The sequence below is a fragment of the Ascaphus truei genome, chromosome 11 (genome assembly GCF_040206685.1).
Source record: "Ascaphus truei isolate aAscTru1 chromosome 11, aAscTru1.hap1, whole genome shotgun sequence".
In the NCBI taxonomy this organism is placed as follows: domain Eukaryota; kingdom Metazoa; phylum Chordata; class Amphibia; order Anura; family Ascaphidae; genus Ascaphus; species Ascaphus truei.
The window spans coordinates 57,422,085-57,442,286 of NC_134493.1; the positions used below are offsets into that span (position 1 = coordinate 57,422,085).

At 44.4% G+C, this 20,202-nt stretch overlaps 1 protein-coding gene across 1 annotated transcript in view; it reads left to right on the plus strand.

Moving 5' to 3' along the window:
• Positions 1-19,903, plus strand: part of LOC142462891 (transmembrane protease serine 9-like) — an 83,678-nt gene extending 63,775 nt beyond the window's left edge. Inside the window, exons 15-18 of the mRNA XM_075565105.1 lie at positions 9,716-9,937; positions 17,893-18,164; positions 18,711-18,880; positions 19,249-19,903. Of these exons, the coding sequence (XP_075421220.1) occupies positions 9,716-9,937; positions 17,893-18,164; positions 18,711-18,880; positions 19,249-19,557 (973 nt within the window). The 3' untranslated portion in view covers positions 19,558-19,903. The remainder of the gene's footprint in view (positions 1-9,715; positions 9,938-17,892; positions 18,165-18,710; positions 18,881-19,248) is intronic.
• Positions 19,904-20,202: the final 299 nt, after the last annotated feature.

The window sequence follows — 20,202 nt, forward strand, 5'->3', positions numbered from 1 at the left end:
GTTGCATTTGAAACACATTTTCCTATATAGTTGCAGCTTTGTGATAGGCATTCGTTAGTTTTTTATTGTTCTATACATATATATATATTTGTTTATGTCTTTTATATTTGTCTCATCGTTTATCAACTTAGGGGCACTATTTGTCTATTTTTTAATAGATTTGTCTAACATACTTTTGGATAGTTGCGCTCTTTCTCTTTTTTGTATTTTGCTTTTTGGGTTAGGTTACCCCTACTAGAGCTTCATTATTATCCATAGTCAAATGCATTATTAGTTTTTTTCAATTTGTTGTCCAATTGCATTCATTAAAATTATTTCCATTAATTTTTAGTTTAGTATATTTATTCATTAGTTATCACTTTTCCAATTCGAGCGCTGGTTCTTTTTTTCTTTATATATATATATATATATATATATATATATATATATATATATATATATATATATATATATTAGCTGATATACTCAGCGTTGCCCGGGATGTAATTTTCCCGCACCCTCCTCTGTCTCCACTTCCCCCTGTCTCTCTCTGCTCCCCCCCTCCCTCTCTCCTCATTCACCTATCTGCCCCACTCTCTCTTTCTCCCCCCGTTCACAGCAATCCGGTCCCTCCCTGCACATGAATGTGGCCCCCCCCTCCCTTCACAGCTCCGGTCTCCCCCCCCCTCTTTCACAGCTCCGTTCACCCCCCCCCCCCCCCGTTCACAGCTCTGTCACTCCCCCTTCACAGCTCCGGTCCCCCCCCTTCACATCTCCGGTTTCCCCCTCCTTCACAGCGGGGTATCTCCACTCTCTCTGTGTGTATATAATATATGTATCTCCCCTCTCTGTGTGTGTGTGTGTAATATATGAATGTCCCCTCTCTCTGTGTGTGTATATAATATATGTATCTCTGCTCTCTGTGTGTGTGTGTGTGTATATAATATATGTATCTCCCCTCTCTCTCTGAGTGTATATAATAACGTCACCCTGCCTTGCACTCAGAGACCATGAGAGCCAAAACCCGCCCCGTAGTCAGGCATTGAGAGCCAATGACGGCCAAGGCTCACCCCGCAGTCAGCCAATGGGAGAGCTTGACAGCCAATGAGAGCGCACACAAACCCACAGACAAACAGATTTTGAGTTTTATATATATAGATATATTCCTACCCTGTCGTATACAAAATATGCCTCAAAATAGGAGAACAGGTCTAACTGCTTTCTGTTCTCCTCGTGCCAGTAAAAATAAAACAAAGTATTTCCTGGACAAATTTTCATGTGGGTCACTGTGATATTATAATGTCATATCCACATACCGTACCGGTAAACCAAAACTTTTGTATTGAGCGAAACTGACTCATCAACTTTGTCGACTTCATTATTTTGAGGGTATTATTCGCCTTGACCTTTATTATCTATAAAGGGCTGTGCAGCAGCATGGTATTAAAGATCGGGGAGATGCATATACATTAGGATGGAAATCTGCAGAGATGTGTTTTTTTTACATTGATTGTGGAAGGACTCGTAGGAAAAGTGGGTCTTCTTGCAGAGGACATGATGATCTGCAACGGGGGTGAACACAATAACGAATGATTTAGGTGAAGCGTCCTTATTCTATAGACTGGGATGTCATGGGAGAACAGGTCTTTTAACACCTTTTAACTAGGATCATTTACTAGGCAGAACACAGTAGTGGAATAAAATTGGGTTTATTTAAGTAATAATACCCGAAGAACAGGGCATTACTGGCCAATAATGCCCTGGCTGGAAGAGTTCGCAGAGGGACTTTAACCCAGCCAGGGCGTTATTGGCCAGTAATGCCCTTTTCTGAGGGGATTATTACTATTATAGGCTAAATGTAGGCTTATTTCATAAATAATAGACACTTTTGTATAGTTAAATAGATTTTTTTATTAAAATAAAATGGTAAATACATGAAACCACCTCTATATACTCATACACTGCAGATATCTATATCAACACACTGCCGCCCCCTCTGTGTGTACACACACACACAGCAGCTCACACACAAACTGCTGCTACACACACACACACAAAACAGCACACCACACACACAACACAGTGCCTCTACACACACACTAGAGCTCTAGACACACAGCATCTTCTCTACACTCACTACACAGCAGCTCTACACACACAGCAGCTCTACACACACAAACTCTGCTGCCACATACACATGCTACACCCATAAACACTGCTACTGACACACACACACACACTGGAGCTCTATACACACACAGTAGCTCTATACACACACACACACACACACACACACACACACACACACACATCAGCTCTACACTCACACAAACTGCTGCTACACATACAACAGCACAACACACACACACTGCAGCCACAATAAAAAATGCAGCCACTTACTAAACGTTGCACTCTCCCCCCAGCTTTACACACAACACAACACAGCACCTCTACACCACCCCCCCCCCCCCCACACACACACAACACTGAACCTCTATACACAACACACTTACTTATATGCAGTATCTCTCCCCCCCCCCCCCCCCAATTCAACTGAATCTGCTCAGAAAATCTCAGTCAGCTTGGGAGGGGGAGGAGTCAAACCGTAGCTGATACTTTTTGACCAATCCCCTGCCATGTCTCTGAGCTTTTACTTAATTCAAACCAATCCCCTGCCCTGTCTCAGCTGTTCTGAAAGCTGATTGGCTGGAAATAAACAGATTGAAAACTTCATTTTGCAAGCTGCTGAAATTCAGGGCATTACTGTGGATAATGCTCGGAATTTTAACCAATCCGAGAGCAGGGTTTTCAATAATGCCCTGAATTTTACTGCTTTAGCCTATAATCTAATACAATCCGCAGAAATACATGGAACACAATACACAGGAGAATACACACTTACTGGGGGTCTGGGGTCGAAAACTAGCCTCAAATAGGTGCAGGGCGGCTGCTTGGGGGGCTTACCCTGACCGGGATATCCACCCAGACTTCCTGGTCCTCTTTTCAGCTAAAACCCTTAGCCACGATCGCTACTTTCATTTCTGAGAACTTGGACTTTGCGTCTGACTTAGTCTCTGCTGGGCCGGCTTTCCTAGCTTCAGAAATGAAGCCGGCTGCTCTGCTATTTGTTACAGAGTAACTTTGAAAAGCCCGCCCGCTCTTCACCGACTCGAGACAAGATGGTCTGGTTCTCTGCCTCGGCCATCTCCTTACATACCCTCCGCTGTTCTATCTTCAGCATGCAAGTAGGAGGAGCGACCAATCAGAGCGTGGGAATTCCCTCCCACTAGCCAATAGAAACAGGCTCGTCTCTTGGCTGATGTCAGAGGAGGAGGTGTGCCAAGTTGGCTCGAAAAGCCGGGTGGACGGAAAATATGGAATGGCCAATGGGAAACTCACCTACAAGCTGACTCTTTACCCCAGCTAACCCAAATTACACCCGCTGGGCAGGCTCCACCAGGTCTGGCAGACGCAAAAGGTGTCCCCACTTGGTGCCCTTGGTTCTCTAGACCTGGCAAATCGCCCATCCTCGCCCACCAAACGTTTTTGTCACCTCTGGACTTCCTCCCTCCTTTGAACTCCGATACTTATGCAGACATCCTGGCACCTATGTGGATGCCTGGGCTGAGTGCATAGTCATTTACACAGTATGCACAAAACATTATAAAACATGTTCTAATAAAGTATATGTCTTGGGGAACTTTATACCTGTGAGGGAAATGGGTCTGGGATACTTGGGATCGAAAACCATGATTCTGGGGGACACTGTAGCCCTGGTGTAATTCACCCTGCGTACCCTCAAATCATGCTTTCACGTCGGGGAGAATTACCGGTAGTCCCGTAGCGTTGTCCCCCGAACTCCTGCAAACAAGACAAATGCATTTTGACCCAAAAATCCCACCTAAAACTTACATTCTTAAAATTTTATGTTTCTGGGGCAAGGGGAACAGGTAAAAACAGGTCAGGTTTTCCCTCTACTTTGCATGGGACTTCCCCCTGTCTTCATCTACAGACAGGTCTCTGCAAATGATACGCGATTTGCGGGTAACATACCAGTACTACCGGTTACTCCGGTCAGCAACATTTAATACACTTTTTAAGTCTAGTCCCCGCAGTATCCACCCTTAAACTCCCGTTCCCAAAGTCCCTGTTCTGTAGCTATCTCCTAACAGAGGGCCTGACTACACATGGCATGCCTAGATATGGAGCTTTCAGGAGACAGTAAAATGGGAACAGAAATACAGGGAAACATATCAGAGTGCATTACTAGACCCAAGAGCTGACACTTCAGCCCTTGGCACATGGTTGTAGGGGCAGCCAGCCGGGCTTCACCTTTATTTATGAAGGCCAGCTACCCCCTACCGTCACATGGGATATCGCTGATCTGGCATTAACACACGGAAAGGCCAATTGAAATTCTCTCTTATAGAATAAGGGTCAATGAGTGGGATGGTCTCAACAAGTACAACTTTATACCAGCAAGTGAAATATTGGGCATTTGCATTTGACCCAATCCACAAAAATTCAGGGGCAGAACTCAGGACTAAAATGCCAACTACTACAGAGGAACAGAACCTGGGAGCCAATATTTGCGATGAACTCAAAGAAGGCGAGCAAAGTACGAATGCAATGTGGAACGCAAGCAGGATATAAGCTTGTTTTTTGGAAAGGTATAAGCAGCAGAAAAAGGTGGTAATGTTGACTCCTTACAATGGGCGGAGATGGTGAGGTGGGTGGTGGGCCAGTGCTGCGCCTCGCCAGCAGCGGCAGATCCCCAAACTCCTTGACTGCCTGCCTGTTCCTGTCGTTGCCTGGATCCAACTTCCACTCGACAAGAAGAGGGAGCTGGGGGAAGGAAATGCCAGACAGACATAGATAAGAGATTGTGTGTGTGTTGGGGTGAGTGATGAGAGGGGGGTTAGTGTTGAGTGGGGTGTCTCCATGACAATGTGATGTCACATGGTGCCACGACGCTGCAGGAGGAGGGCCACTCCAAGGAATCGCCTAGGCTGGCAGGTATGTACCATCTGCCCCTTCTCCTTACAGATCATTGATAAGTTCTTACCCAGAACACTGTGTTCAGTTCTGGAGTCCAGATCTCCATAAGGACATCAACAAAATAAAGGCTGTGTAAAGAAGAGCTATTAAAATGAGACATGGTTTACATACTAAAATATAGCAGGGAAGTCTAGAGAACATCAACATGTCCAGCTTCAAAGACATTCGGGAAAAGGGGGTATTATCTTCTCTTCTAATTACTGTACATCGAAGATATTTAAATGAGGCAGGAAGGAAGCGTCTTTTGTAGTAAGAGAAATGCTAGGAAATAAATGGGCATCCTAATTGTGGAAAGACAAAAACATGTCAGGAAGCATATGAGGTCTAAGGCTTCATGGCTTCAATGTCTCTTTTGCCAACACCACCTCTATCGATCTCTCTGTGGGCTCTGTCCTGGGACCTCTTCTATTTTCTCTTTACACACACTCTAGGTGACCTAATTACATTTCTTGGGTTCAAATATCACCTCTGATGACACACAAATGTACTTAACACCTGCTATACAGACCAGTGTCTGAATGTCTCCACTATATCATCTTAGATGGCCCTCGGCCGACTCAAACTTAACATGTAAGAAACGGAGCTTCTCATATTTCCTCCCAAACATTGCCCTATTACGTCCTCTCTCGCAATTTCCTCTCACATTCAAAATTTAACTTAAACCTGTCATTTTTCCCAATGCAATATTACAAAGATAGGCCCTTTCTCTGTTGCGCCACTGCTAAAACTCTGACACAGGCCCTCATTCTCTCACGTCTCAATTACTGTAACCTACTGTCTGGCCTTCCTGCCTCTCACCTGTCTCCCCTACAATCTATCCTAAACGTTGCTGCTAGAACAACTCTGCTCTCCTAAATCCTGCTGAAATCCCTCTCCTGACTTCCTCTCAAATCCTGTATCACACACTCAATTCTCGTCACTTTTAAGGCTATACACTCTTCTGTCCCTGTGATGAACGGTCGTCACGAAGAGGTCTGGTGACGCCGTAGCGCCAAATCGTCTCCACCCAACTGTAACTATGTGCTCACCACAAACAAGGTGTTATCGCGGGGCCAAGGTGGGGATTGATATAGACACCAAACTTCAGCCGCGTGGACACATCTAGTGCAGATTGATGGTAGTAGCCGGGTCGGTATTGTAGAGGTAAGGATAGTCAGAGATACTTGCCGAGGTCAGAAACAGGAACAAGGAACCAGAGTGCAAGACAAGACTGGAGGCAAGGGTAGCAGTGAACACTTGGCATATACAAAGGTTTATTCTCAGCCGATTTGCCAGTGGGCCAGCTGAGCATATATAGGACACAGGTACCAATGAGGTAGCAGACAGGAGGAGGCGCGACAGTAAGATTGATCGTGATATGCTGACGGTGCAAGAGACAGGTGTGGGGAGGATCCCTGAAGAGGATAGATGATGCGGCTTGTGCACGCTCTGATCGGGTGCGCGCACTCCGCGCTGATGACATCGACGCGTGGGTGGATTCTGAAGGCAGGACCAGAGAGGATGGTATTTACATCCGCGCGAGCCCCTTGTATGGCAGCTGGTCCCAGGAGAAGGAAGAGAAGCGTCACGGATGACGGAAGGAGCGGGCGGCCTGATCACGGGTTGTGGTAAGTGCAGAGCGAATCACGGATCCTGACACCAACACAGCGGGTCACCCGTATACTGAGTTTACTCAGACTCTGCTGCTGGGAATGTGCCGTGGTCCTACTGACCGCAAGGTACCCCTGCTCAGGCTTGGGCAAAATGGTGCCCCAAAACATCCCCTGCTATCCCTGGCCTTGCACTGCTAGAAGGGTAGTTACCACCCAGAACCACTAGGGGCCCACCCCAAGAGCCACGCTCCTATACCTGGGATACTGCCCACCCACTTTGTGAGTCACTGACCCCAATTAAACAACCCCAGCCTAAACTCCCTAGTGGGCAGCATCTGAGCACATATCACCATCCACAGTGGTTCAAAAGTTACACAAACCCCTGTGGGCTCACACTCGGTCACGGCAATAGAGCGATTGAACAAATGTTTAATCTAGGGGGTACAGTACACAAAAAATAACATACAGCCAACATCAGTAAATAAACTGGGAGGGTGTGAGAAAGGAAACAGTTTGTTATTGAAACGTACAAGGGGTTCGTTTCACCCAGGGAGCGGGAATAAAGTCTTTGGAATGGTGCAGGGCAGTGAGGTAACTGCACTGACCAACGTACTCCAAAAAGAGCTCACAGCAGCCGACTGTCTTTCCCCAGTGAGTCTCCCCTCACAGGCTGTGCTGGCTCCATAGAAACTATGAGTTTACTGCACCAATCAGGGACTTGTTGCTAGGGGAATGGGGCCAGTCAGGGGACTCTACAGCAGGCTGACCTCATAGCCCTGTTCCAGGGCCAATCAATCGGAAGACGAGGGGGTGGGGCTTGCAGCAGGCCAATCAGAAAGCCAGATTCACAACCAAGAACTCTCCCTGGTGCGAAAACTCATTGCCAGCGCAGGGAGAGGGCTGAGGGAGGTGCTGGGTTTTGGGAACGAGGGTCTGGGGTCTGGAAGGGGGGCTGGGGCAGCCCCCTCCGTCACAGTCCCTCCTTACACCTCAGCCCTAATTTCTCTCGATACACCATCCCGACTCTTGTGTTCTGCTCAAGGATGTCTTCTGTCTACCTCTTTTGGATCTAAAGCCCTCTGTTAAACCTTTCCCACTGACTGCCCCACACCTCTGGAATGCCCTTCCCCTCAATACCCGACTAGCACCTTCTTTATATAATTTAACTTATGGTTGTCCGCTCTCCAAAAATCGAATAATATACTAGATAATTAGTAGGAATACAGCTGGTGCATAGGGATAGTGTTATGCATAAACACAAACTAGCACCCTCTTTATCCACCTTTTAGACCCATCTTAAAACACACCACCTTAACGAAGCATATGAGTAGCTTTGTGGCTGACACTTTACACCCCATACATCGGCATTGTCCCCTTACAGACACACCATAACACCCTCCTACTGTACGTTTTTCCTACTTACCAATTAGATTGTAAGCTCTACTTATTGATATTATGTCACGTGTATTACTGCTGTGAGTGCTATGTACATTAATGGCACTATATAAACAAAGCTATACATACACACATAACTAAGAAAATAGGTGGACTGGGTGTAACCAGGGCCACCGACAGCGGGGGAAGAGACACAACAAGTGTCCCAGGCACGTGGCTGCGGGAGGGCCCGGCAGTTGGGCCCAACCTCTGGCCAGGCTTAACTTCTTTCCCATGCCGAGCCTCTGACGTCGATCCGTGCCGGCTTGCTCCCGGTGCGCGCTGATGTCAGAGAGGCCCGGCACGTGCCGGCGTCAGAAGCTCAGTGTGGGACAATCAGTGAGGGAGGCTCACAGCTAGGGAGAGCTGGATCTGGCTGCAACTAGAGGAATGGCAGCTGGGCAAAGAAGTTGGGCCCTGCCAGAGGTCAGAGGTCGGGCCCAAGTGCTTTGTCCAGCCACGTGGCCCTGGCTCTCCCCAGATATGGGCCTCCCTCACTGTCCCAAACAGGGCCTCTCTCTGAGGCTCACACAGCTAGGGAGAGCCGTGGCACCTGAGGCCTGAGACCATACCCAAGGTAGGTGAGTCTGTAGGTATTTTTGTCTGTATTTGGGGGGTGAGGTGGGTGTTGTACGTACTTAGGGGGGCTTGTATGTATTTGAGGGGTGTTTTTTTTAAAAAATGTGGGGCGGTTCTATGTATTTGGGTTTTTTTTTGTATGTATTTGTTTTTTTAATGTATTTATGGGGTAAGGGGGTTGTATGTATTTGGGGTGGGGTTTTTTGTATTTGGGGGGTGATGGAGGTTTTGCATGTATTTGAGGGGTGGGAGTTTGTATGTATTTGCTGGGGTAATTATGGCTGAGATTGTGTGTGTGGCAGGGAGGAGGGAATGAGTTTGAGGAGGGGGAGATTGAGGAAGCAGGATTGAGTGAAAGTGGGGTAATTGATGGTGGATGAGAGCGAGAGGAGAGAGGGGTGCTAGAGAGGGAATGAGGATGGGAGTGAGTGAGGAAGGGGGGGGAGAAATACATGGGAAAGGTGGGAAATAGAGAAGTAAGCTCGCAAGGTTTGAAAAGGGGGTGCTTGCAAGACTGCCGACACGGTGTGTGTGGAGTGCCCGGTTTTAACTTTTCTAGTCCTGAACCCTGAATCTGTGGGCGGCCCTGGGTGTACCAAGTGGTCCTTGTTTGCAATCAATGTCCATATTGCCTAAAATGAACTCTTGTGTTCAATGCAACTCTATGAAACATTAGTGAATGTTATAGAATTCTACTGAACTCCACAGCTGTCTATTCTAATGTCACCAAACACAGCAGAGCTCTGTGCAGCGCTCAGTGGAATCCTGCAGAGCCGTAAAGTAGTCTTCTGTCAAACTCGGTAGAACTCTATGCAACTGTATAAGATGGTATGGAACCTTGCAAGCTGGTTTTCAACATGCTGTAAATTGACTTCCTTGTTTTAGTTTACATAGAAAGGGGGACTTTCAGGGCAAAAGAGATAAATGTTAGCAGGAAACCATGCCCAACCTCAAAATATCTGCAGCCTTCACGCTTGGTATCCCTCAACCTTCCTTCTGTCAACACTCAATCTCTCTCCCCAGAGGAAAAGATTGTACGGTGCTCTATGTGGTCCTGAGTTCCCATAAAACAGAGGAGAGAAGGTCTGTCCACATTCTGCCGACTGCTCTGAACTCCCGTGCTCTGCCCGATGGGAGGTGACACTCCATCCACTCGAAAGACATCTATGGATGCTCAGAGAGAGTTCAGTAACACCACTTGATCTCCTTGTTGGGCGAAAGATTGGCTTGCTCAGTTCTAGGATAGATAAGGATGGGATACAGGACGCTGGTACTGCTTCTACTTTTTCCTCTTGGTGAGTATAATTGCTTCATGTTTTCTCATCTGCCCAGTATAAAAATGGCTCAAGCGTATTGTCAAGCCTCATTTCCTGGACAATCTCCAGTAAGATAATCAGACGTCATGGGGTGATCACGATTATTATTATTTTTTAACACCTTCCACGTAAAATATTTTTAAAAAAATGTCGGAAGCATATAAAGGAATTGTAATTAAATGACAATATATTTAATGCAATTGTAAATGTTTCATGCTATTTATTGTACTTTATTCATATTTTAAATCTGAAACTAGTACTGTATATCCCATACTTTGTGTTTTTCTGTGGATAATGATGGTTTCATAATTACTTTAGAACTCAAGAACTAAAATGAGGAAGAAAAAAAAACAACTTACGCTTATATTCTAACATTTACATGGAAGCTAAAAACCAATAAGAATACATAATTTTTTTAAATGGTGTTAATCGCCTAAATTTAACCTAATATTCTTGCTGCTGGCGTCAGTTGATGAAAAGACCCCATCCATGCAGAAAGCAAGAAAAAGTTTGTAAGAAGGTCACAGAGGATCAACAACAATTATTTAAAAAAACTATGGGGAAATGAAATTTGATCCTTTTAAGATTGTTGCAATCACGGAAACAGGTAAAAGTGCCCTGATTCCCTTAAAAAAACCTCCCTTTGAATTGCTTAAGTAAAACCAAAGACGTTTATGTGAAATCTCTCTATTGATTTCCAGGGCCCAAAATGTGTATTTTTTTTAAAAACGATTTCCAATTTTCTTAAACTTGAGCATAAACAAAAATTCCCCCTCCTTTTCCCAAGTCCCGGGGTCATACTTACCCTCTGATTTAGATATTCACGGCTTTTGATAAAGCATCGTTACTTGGGGGCTTCTTCACCAGCTGATAATGGTGGGATTGCATGTCCAGTATATACAGTACATGTTTTGCATCCCTAACACAAATGTTATGAGCCAATACACCAAAAAATGGGAATGTCATTTAATAGTATTATTTGTTAGCGCTATTTACACCATCCTTTTTCTAGTCATTTAATAGTAATGCCACGATTTGTGAGGATTTGATCAATAAGGTTCAATCCAGGCTGTAGTGAAATGCACGCACACACATTGCTTACACATACACACACGCGCAAATACACACACATACACAGGAAGCTCAGAACCCAAACCCGCCACATCATAAATATTTGTGTCAAAAGAAGTGCCACTGGGTTTGTGACCTTGTGTATATCACAAAAGACAAAGCCCCACTGTTACATCCAACAGGACAAGTTATATAGCTAAATACTTATCTGTTTCTCTTTTTATAAGTAAGGGTCATTTAGTTAAATGATTTGTCCCAAGTATTCCCAGCCTGTAACCCATCCCATTTATACAGGTCCTAACACTACCTGCAAACGCTCTCTTAACCTCTCTAATGGAGGGAGAAATGTCTCAATAGACAGGTCACTCACAGGTGTGTAACAGGACCTGCTATTAAAAGGTGGGATGGGTGAGCTTAAAACCAGGGAAGAGGGGTCACTAACCTCCAAACAATTGTTTAACAATAGAAATGTACAAACGCACACAGCTCGACTCGCGGGCAACGCCGGGTCTCTCAGCTAGTACAGTTATAAGGAGGGCTGCTGGGAATGGGACCTAATGTATACAACAAAAGACACACAGCTCCAAATGCAACATGCAACTTGCCAAGCTAAATACTTATCTGCCTGTCTTCTCAAAAAGTAAGGGTCATTTAGTCAAATTGTTTGGCAAAAGTATTCCAAGCCTGTGACCACATATTATCGTTTATTTGTAAAGTGCCAACATATTGGGCCGTGCGGTGCAGCGGGGGTACAGAGTGCCATCAATTACATAATGACACACAAACAGATGCAGAAGGTAATAAGGGCCCTGCTCCTGAGAGCTTACACTCTACAGGGGATAAGGGGCAATGTTTCAAAGGTAAAGTGGCTGCTTATTGTGGGACGGAGTATTTCTCAGAATGGGGTCTGGTCCAGCTGCCAACTGATGCCATTAAGGTTTGGGGGTGTGGTTATTAATAGGTGTTCGATAGCGGGGAGTTTGGTCCAGTTGCACAGCTAGTCCCAATAGGATTGGATGGGCGGGAGGTGGATATTAGGGGTATGAAAAATAGGATTTCTTAAAACTTTGCATTTTCACGGAGTTTGTAAATGCCTGAAAGCTGGGGGAGAGTCTGATGGTGTGTGGTGGGGAATCCCAGAGAGAGGGGGCAGCACAGGAGAAGTCTTGTAGGAGGGAGTGAGAGGAGGTGATAAGGCAGGAGGAGCGGAAGATGTCATGGGCAGAGCATAGTGGGCGTTTTGGGATATATTCGGGGGTGAGGGCTGAGATGTAGGGGGGGAAGCATCCTTGAGAGTTTTATAAGTCAGAAGTAGGGTTTTCAATTTGATTCTAGAAGATATGGGAAGTGAGTATAGGGGTTTGCGTAGTGGAGCAGCAGAAGTGGCGTGAGTGGTGAGTGAGGTAGATGAGTCTGGCAGCCGCACTTTGGATAGATTGGAGTTGGGAGATGTGGATAAAGGGAATGACAACTAGAAGGTTGCAGTAGTCAAGGTGGGACAGGATGAGTGAGTGAATTAGGATTTTAGTTTCATCAAGAGTGAGGTAAGGGTGTATCCTGGCAATATTTCAGAGGTGGAGGTGGCAAGACTTAGTAAGGACTTAAATATGAGGAGTGGAGGAGAGGACAGTTGAAAATGACCCCAAGGCAGCGGGTTTGGTGTGTTGATGAAATGATGGTATTGTATTATTGATAGTGAGGAAGAGTCTTGCTGTATTGATGATAGTGGAAGGGGTAAAGAATATTAATTATGTTTTGGACATGTTAAGCTTTAGGTAACGGTGGGACACCCAGGAGGAGATTGCAGAGAGAGACCTGGTGGCACGGGACATGAGACATGGGGAGAGGTCAGGGGAGGAGAGGTAGATTTAGGCGTCATCAGCATAGAGATGATACGGAAGGCCAAAAGATATATTTTATAGTGTATATATTCAGAGATGGCTCTGTTCAAAGATAGCCTGTACCTCACCTTTTGGTACCAGCAGTGGGATCAGCAGCTGTGAATGTTTTGCTACCTATATTTTGGGTCTGTTGATTACATAAGATACGTTTTTTACCGTTGGAAATGTAGATTTCGGACTCAGCTCTTTTTTTAAGTTAATTTAAAGTATTTTATCCCATGTGGTATTTTTTGTAATACTGTTTGATATCCATTTATTCTCCATTTACATTTTTATACAATGGCTATTATTTGATCATTTCTATCATGTATCGGGTTTTAATAGTTAACATTATATCATTATCCTGTTTTTACATAATTATTTACATTTTAATTAAATGTTCAAATTTGTATTAAGGGTTCTGATTATCAACATCATTTATTAATTTATGTTTTTATAGTACATATTTTTATTAACATTGTAGAGTCTTGTTGTTTGGCATCATTTGCATCACATATTTAATGCATTTGTCGACATGTATATATGTCTTTATGCTAATTATCAACGTTTCTAATATTTGAAATGTCTTTTTTAGTGAAATTCATTATATTGTTCTTTAAATTGTGCAATGTTAGGTAGTAATTATGTTTTTTAGTTTAAATGTGTTTTAGATTTTATTCTGCGAAGTGTTACATTGTATTATTAAAAGATTGTAGTGCAACTCTGAGTAGAGTTTGCCTTTAAATTGTTATTATTTGGTAGGCACCTTATGAGGTTACACAGTGTGATGCAATTGGAGCAGAGCTCCGAGATTATTTGGCGCTTTTTTCGCAATTGGACTTTTTACGATTGCACATTTCTGCCTATAAATAACTCTATGGAGGGTCAGAAATCAACAACCCCTGAGGAAGCCGGAATACAAGAAAGGCAAAGCGCGTAGGGTTTTCTGACCCTTTGAGGAGCCATAAGCCAGTAACCAGGACGTCTGACTCCAGCGAGTCACCGTGCTGCAGCGCGCGCAGACGCGGACGTTCCGGCGCCGACAGCCATGAGGATCAAGGCTGCTGGAGTGGAGAACATATCTAAGGACCAGTTGGCTGGATGATTCGGGCGATCCAAAAGTGGTGAGAGTGCCCTTACAACACCCAATGCGTCAAGGAGCTGGGAAAATGTGAGTCTCTGATTGATTGGCTGCTCCTTCCCCCCTCTGTTCTGGGAATAGCCCAGCGGAGTGTATGTAAGGTGCTGACCAAGAGAGGGAGCCACTCGATCCAAGCCAACCAATCAGTGAGTCGATGAAGCTAGGGCGGGCTTTTCAAAGTTGCTCTGTTTGAAATAGCAGAGCGATTGGCTTCGTTTTGAAGCCTGAAAAGTTTGCCTCGCAGAGACCAAGTCCTGTCTTTTGCACCCAAGTTCTCAAAATCGAATGGAGGGGTCGCGGCTAGGAATTGAAGCCGAAAAGAGAACCAGGAGAACCGGGGGTATATCCCGGTCAGGGTAAGCTCATCCAAGCGGGCGCCCTGCACCTTGGAAAGACTAGATTTTTACCCCAGACCCCCAGTAAGTGTGATTTTAACTGTTCCATGTGTATTTCTTCTTCTTGTACGTGGGTTTACCAAAATATACACAATTTGTTTATACTATCTTGTTCTGCCTAATGAATGATCCCGGTAATCTATAAATGGTGTAAAAAGTACCTGGTCTCCAGTGACATTGTACTTACACGTGTATTTGACGTGTGTGTGTGTGTGTGTGTGGCTCGACGTTTCAGCTTCACAATGGAGCCTTTATATATCTAGATTGATGGATGGATAGATGGATATATCTGTGCATGTTTGTATAGATTGGCAGGTAGATATTGGTCTGTGTATTGCACACAGTTATGAGACCTGTATTGACCTTAATTGCCTTTCAAACTCTTTCATCTGCAAGAGAGTAATGTCTCTTTCTCTTTCACCCTCTTATAGTTTCTCCCTTAGTGACTCCCTCAGTCCCCCCTGAAGTGTGTGGCACCCCGGTGGACACCAGTCGGATAATTGGGGGTACGGATGCTGTGGAAGGAGAGTGGCCCTGGCAGATCAGCCTGAAGTATAAGGATTCTCATTTATGTGGAGGGTCCCTGATCGCCCCCCAGTGGGTGCTGACTGCCGCACACTGCTTTGTTGTGTGAGTCCCTTAAGCGTCACCTCTTATCTCTCAGAGCAGGTTCTGTGTTATCAGAGCCGTGAAATGAGGGGATCTGACGGACTTTTAGCAGAATGTTTATGCCAACCCATAGAGTTTACAGTAATTACTGGTAGTACTATTACTACCACTACTATTTCTACCACTACTATTACTACCATTACTATTACTGCCACTACTATCACTACCACTAGTAGCTTTAAAATGCAGTATCCAAACCTTTCATACTCAGAGGACAATACTCGATGCTCTAGGTACGGTTTCTGTTCATTGCAATACATACATGTTACATGGTGAAATGTGCAGTAATCCGGTAACATGTTGTAATCTGGTTAATTTAATCATCAATTAAGCAATGTCTTTTTCTTCCACCCCTTCCTTATAAAGGGGTCAGAGGCGGCGTTCATGGGGAAGCCCCTAAATAATGTCCCCCTGACATTTGCTAAAATTCCCTTTCCTTGGTGCTAGTAATGATTACTGTGCTGTATGGAGCAGAGATCGGGGACCCCAAAACATGTCACCGACTGACAGGGTGCTACGTACAGTCTTTACACGGGCCAATCACAGACATGCATTTACCATACTGTAATTATCACTCAGGCAACATGCTCAGGTGAATATACAAAATATAAAAGTGCGCAACCCCAAAACAACTCAACCGTGTGAAAGACAATGTCTTATAGTGATAATGATAAATAAGTTCCTAATAAATATTGTGAAATTAAACCAAGTGAAAATGTTAGGCACAACCCTACTGTGGAAGTGATAAATATATACTATACAGGAACGTGGTGTATGCGAATGCAGCTCTTAGGAAGAGAGTGGCTCAGCACTCTCATAAACTGGAGATAAAGACAAGAAAAAAAGCGCAAAGCACAAATCGTGAAGTATGTCAAAAACAGTGTTTAAGTAAAATGGTAAGTATTCTGCGTACATTTAGATTAAAGATCATATGCATTGACGTGTAACAACACGTGATGTTACCACACAGTGAAGTGGGAGACTTGGAGGTTGTCACTCAGGTAACCGGATACTTGCTGAAGCTCACATTCATCTGCATCTGGCGTGATGTCAGCACCCTGCAACCGGATCGTCTGATGTTTGGAGAGAAGATTCAGCCTGGGTCGTCTGGCTCCACAAACCACGCTTAGCACACTGGCCAGTTTGTTTCACGTGGATGTAGTCCTGTCCACGGGGGGTGCACAGAGCAAATGTCCCAAACGCAGTCAGCTCCAACAGCACTCGGCAATAGGAGTCAGTCCTTCTGAGCGCGCGGTGATGACGTCACTCGCAGGGACGCAGCTAGATACGGGGCAGGCCCAAACAGATGAACCAGGGGCTGCACGAGTACACAAACGCTGCTCAAAAGTGTCCCAAATACACAAAATGACTAAATAGAACCAATAAAAGATACCACATAGGGATATAAAACAATAAATATAATCCAACGCGTTTCAAAGCTCAATACTGCTTCTTCATCAGGGATAAATTCAGTGTGCCTACCCCAGGATATTAAATATACACCGTACTGCTGGTATTGGTCTAACAATTATGTTCCCAGCCAATCAGGAACGTATTACTCAGCATGTGCGGGCGGGACATTGGATTCGCATTGAAAATAGCACTTAAAAACAAATCTTTATTACACATAAATATCTCTGCAAAAGATAAAAAGAAAAGAAAAATTCCATTAGCTTAAAACAGTAATCATATACTTTATTACATCTTAAAATAGACTAAAATCAGTGATATACTAGTGCTAGCTAATACTATATAATGCTAGCAATGCTTGTTCAATGAGACCGGTGGGTCATCCAGGTGCCTTATATCAAGACTCCATACTTATACAGAGGAGGATAATCATTAACCCTTTGCTGTCCTTTAGTAAAAGGCCCATACGTCAAGGTCTTCATTCAGCCCCTTAGGAAACATACAGTCTAATTTGTGAATCCAAAAAGATTCCTGAGCAGATAGGGCTTTCAATCTGCCCCCCCCCCCTTCTGTCACCTGGCACATGCTTAAAGCCCAAAAACGTAAGAGAGGAAGGGTCTTTTTGATGTTTAATCAGGAAATGTCTGGAGACACTGTGCTTCTCAAAGCCATTTTTAATATTGCGTATATGTTCTTGTATCCTAATCTTCAGATTGCGTTTCGTTCTGCCCACATAGTGTAACCCACAGGCGCACTCCAGTAGGTACACTATGTAGGTTGAGTCACATGTAATAAAATCATCTACACTAAAGATTTCTCTGTTTTTTTTAGAGGTGAAGGTTTTGCGGTTGGGGTGCATATGTTTGCAAACAGAACACTTGGCACAGTTGAAGTTACCTACATGTTTTTTCCGAAGCCAGCTCTTTTCTGTTCTCTGGCATACCAATTGTCCAATGTCACTTGGAGCTAAAAAGTTTTTTAAGTTGGTAGCTTTCCTATAAATAAATCATTTTAACATTCACTGTATATAATAAGCACACTTGTTTGTTTGAATAAAATTGTATTATTTTGTCATTTCCTGAGGATGTTTTTGACCAGTCTCTCATAGATATAGACATCATTCCTTAGCCCTTATGATTAATGTGAGTAATCTACAAAACATTATATCAATTTGTTAATCTGAATTCTTTCATCAATTTGGTTGAGTGCAAATCTATGGGTGATACTGTGTTTGGTTTTCTTTGACCACATTTTCTTTCTTTATATATTCCCTATGCACCAACTTTTACCGTAATAATTAATATTGTATTGTTGTTGAGCGGTTAGTTAATCTCCTTCTTTGTATACAATTGTATCCATTTCCCACAGCTTTCCCAACCCATTGAGATATAAAGTTTACCTGGGCATGTACAAGCTGTCCAAATATAATCGTCATCGGGTCACGGTCTCTGTGAGGAGTATTATAGTTAACCCCCTGTATACCAAGGTGAAGAGCATAGGGGACATCGCCCTGGTGAAGCTGGAGAGCCCTGTCACCTATACCAATTACATAGTCCCTGTCTGTCTGCCGGCTGAGTCTGTCACCTTCCCCTGTGGCATGGAATGCTGGGTGACTGGATGGGGAAAAGTGGCTTATGGAGGTAAGTTCTCTATCAATGAGACACCTTTGGTAATGAGCGCTCAAATGCTGACAGTTGTGCAATGGATTATTTTCTTATGTTTGTGGGTGAAGTTTGGTGGTCAGTGGTTTGAGTGGGGCAGTATACGATAGGTGACTCATTAATTGAAGATATTAAGTCCTCTGGGTACATCGCATCTCTCTGTACATGCCACCTCTTCAAAGAATCCAAGATGTCCAGGATAGTTTGGTCCAGTCCGACCGATCGCCATTGTGGGATTGGTAGAGGTGACTGTCCATATTACCTGGAATTAGTTCAGAATTAGATGTTAGAGTTGGTTACTCTGTTACTCTGACATTCACAGTCAGTAACCCTTAAAGACTAAATGATGCCAGGATCTGTATCTCTGCACCCATTGCTTGAATTGTGCAGTCCTACAAAGGCTCACTGGACAATACAAGTCAAGAGGTCCCAAACTTTGTGTCTTTGCCCCTGTCAGATTGCTGTCCCAAGGTCTGGATCCTTAGACATCCAGTTATAGAGGTGACGGGTCTTATCATTTCTCAGTGAGCCTGCCGAGACCCAAGACTCTCCAGAAAGTGATGCTCCCGCTGATAGACAGTGTAACATGTGACGAGATGTACCATGTGGGATCCTCAGTCAGTAGCAGCAGCATCATCATCCAGGAAGAGAAGATCTGTGCTGGATACAAAGAAGGACAGAGAGACTCCTGCCAGGTTGGTCACCAAACACCTGAAGTTACATATTTACTTTATAAGGCCAATGACTCCTAATGAGTTGACTCCTACTGGTAACCAATCCTGATGGTGTGCATTATGGTGAACAATATCAAACTCTCTTGTGCCAAACACTTTCATTGGCACAGACTGAAGGGGTCACTGCGAAAGGGCAGAAGGGGTACAGAATCCTGAGTGTAATACATGGCCCTGTGGTAGGGATCTGATCATAGCACTCTTCCAAGTGATAATGACATAGTATTGCCAAGACGAGCAGTTTGCACAATAGTTATATATAATGGAGGTCATATTGGGGAGATGTTGACCTCATGTTTTCTTTTATTAAAATGGTCAGTGTTTTCTTGCAGGGAGACTCCGGGGGACCTTTGGTGTGTAAGGTGCAGGGTGCCTGGTTCCAAGCTGGCATTGTAAGCTGGGGGGGGCGCTGTGCCGTTTCATTTCGCCCTGGGGTGTACACCCTTGTGACCGCCTATGAGTCATGGATCAGCCGCTACGTACCAGAGGTGAAGTTTATCAAGCTGCAGAATATTTCTCAGCCCAGCACAAAGTGTAATGAAGCCATCCTTCCCAGCAACAGTAATGAAAGCATCAAAATCCCAAGGCAAGAGTGGAAGATGCTGCTGCTCCTAGCTTCCTTTATCCTGAGAAAAATATAACACACAATGTTTGTCTCCATCTGTTCACTACTCGGCACATACCACCAGAGGGCGCTATATACGCTTTTGCATTAGCGGAATTGTGCATTTTCGGTTCAGTGAACCATATAACCACTAAAGTGCTTGAGAGATTGGGCCTCGCCACTGAACAATACCTGACCCAGGAAGATCATTATTGAAGCGACACTCATTAAGTGAAGGAGAGTGATGTATTTTCTATAGTAGCAACATAGTGATGTAGAAGGCGGAATTTTATTGATAATTTTTTTTTGTCTTCAAAATGATAATCAGATGGAGACGAAACCTAAAGTTTAAGAAAATAAATAAAAAAAACAATAAAAATGAAGAGACTTATTCTGTATCTCAGGGGAGCTCAACTTCAGTCTTCAAGCCGCCCCCCCTACCCCCCCACGTCCAACAGGTCAGGTTTTCAGGATATCCCAGATTCAGCACAGGTGGCTCAATCAGCATCTCAGGCTGAGCCTTTGAGCTACTTGTGCTGAAACAGGGACTGATTGAGCCATCCACGCTGAAGCAGGGACTGATTGAGCAACTGTACTGATGCAGGGACTGATTTAGCCACCTGTGCTGAAGCTGGGATATCCTCAAAACCTGACCTGTTGGTGGAGGGGGGAGAGACGTGGG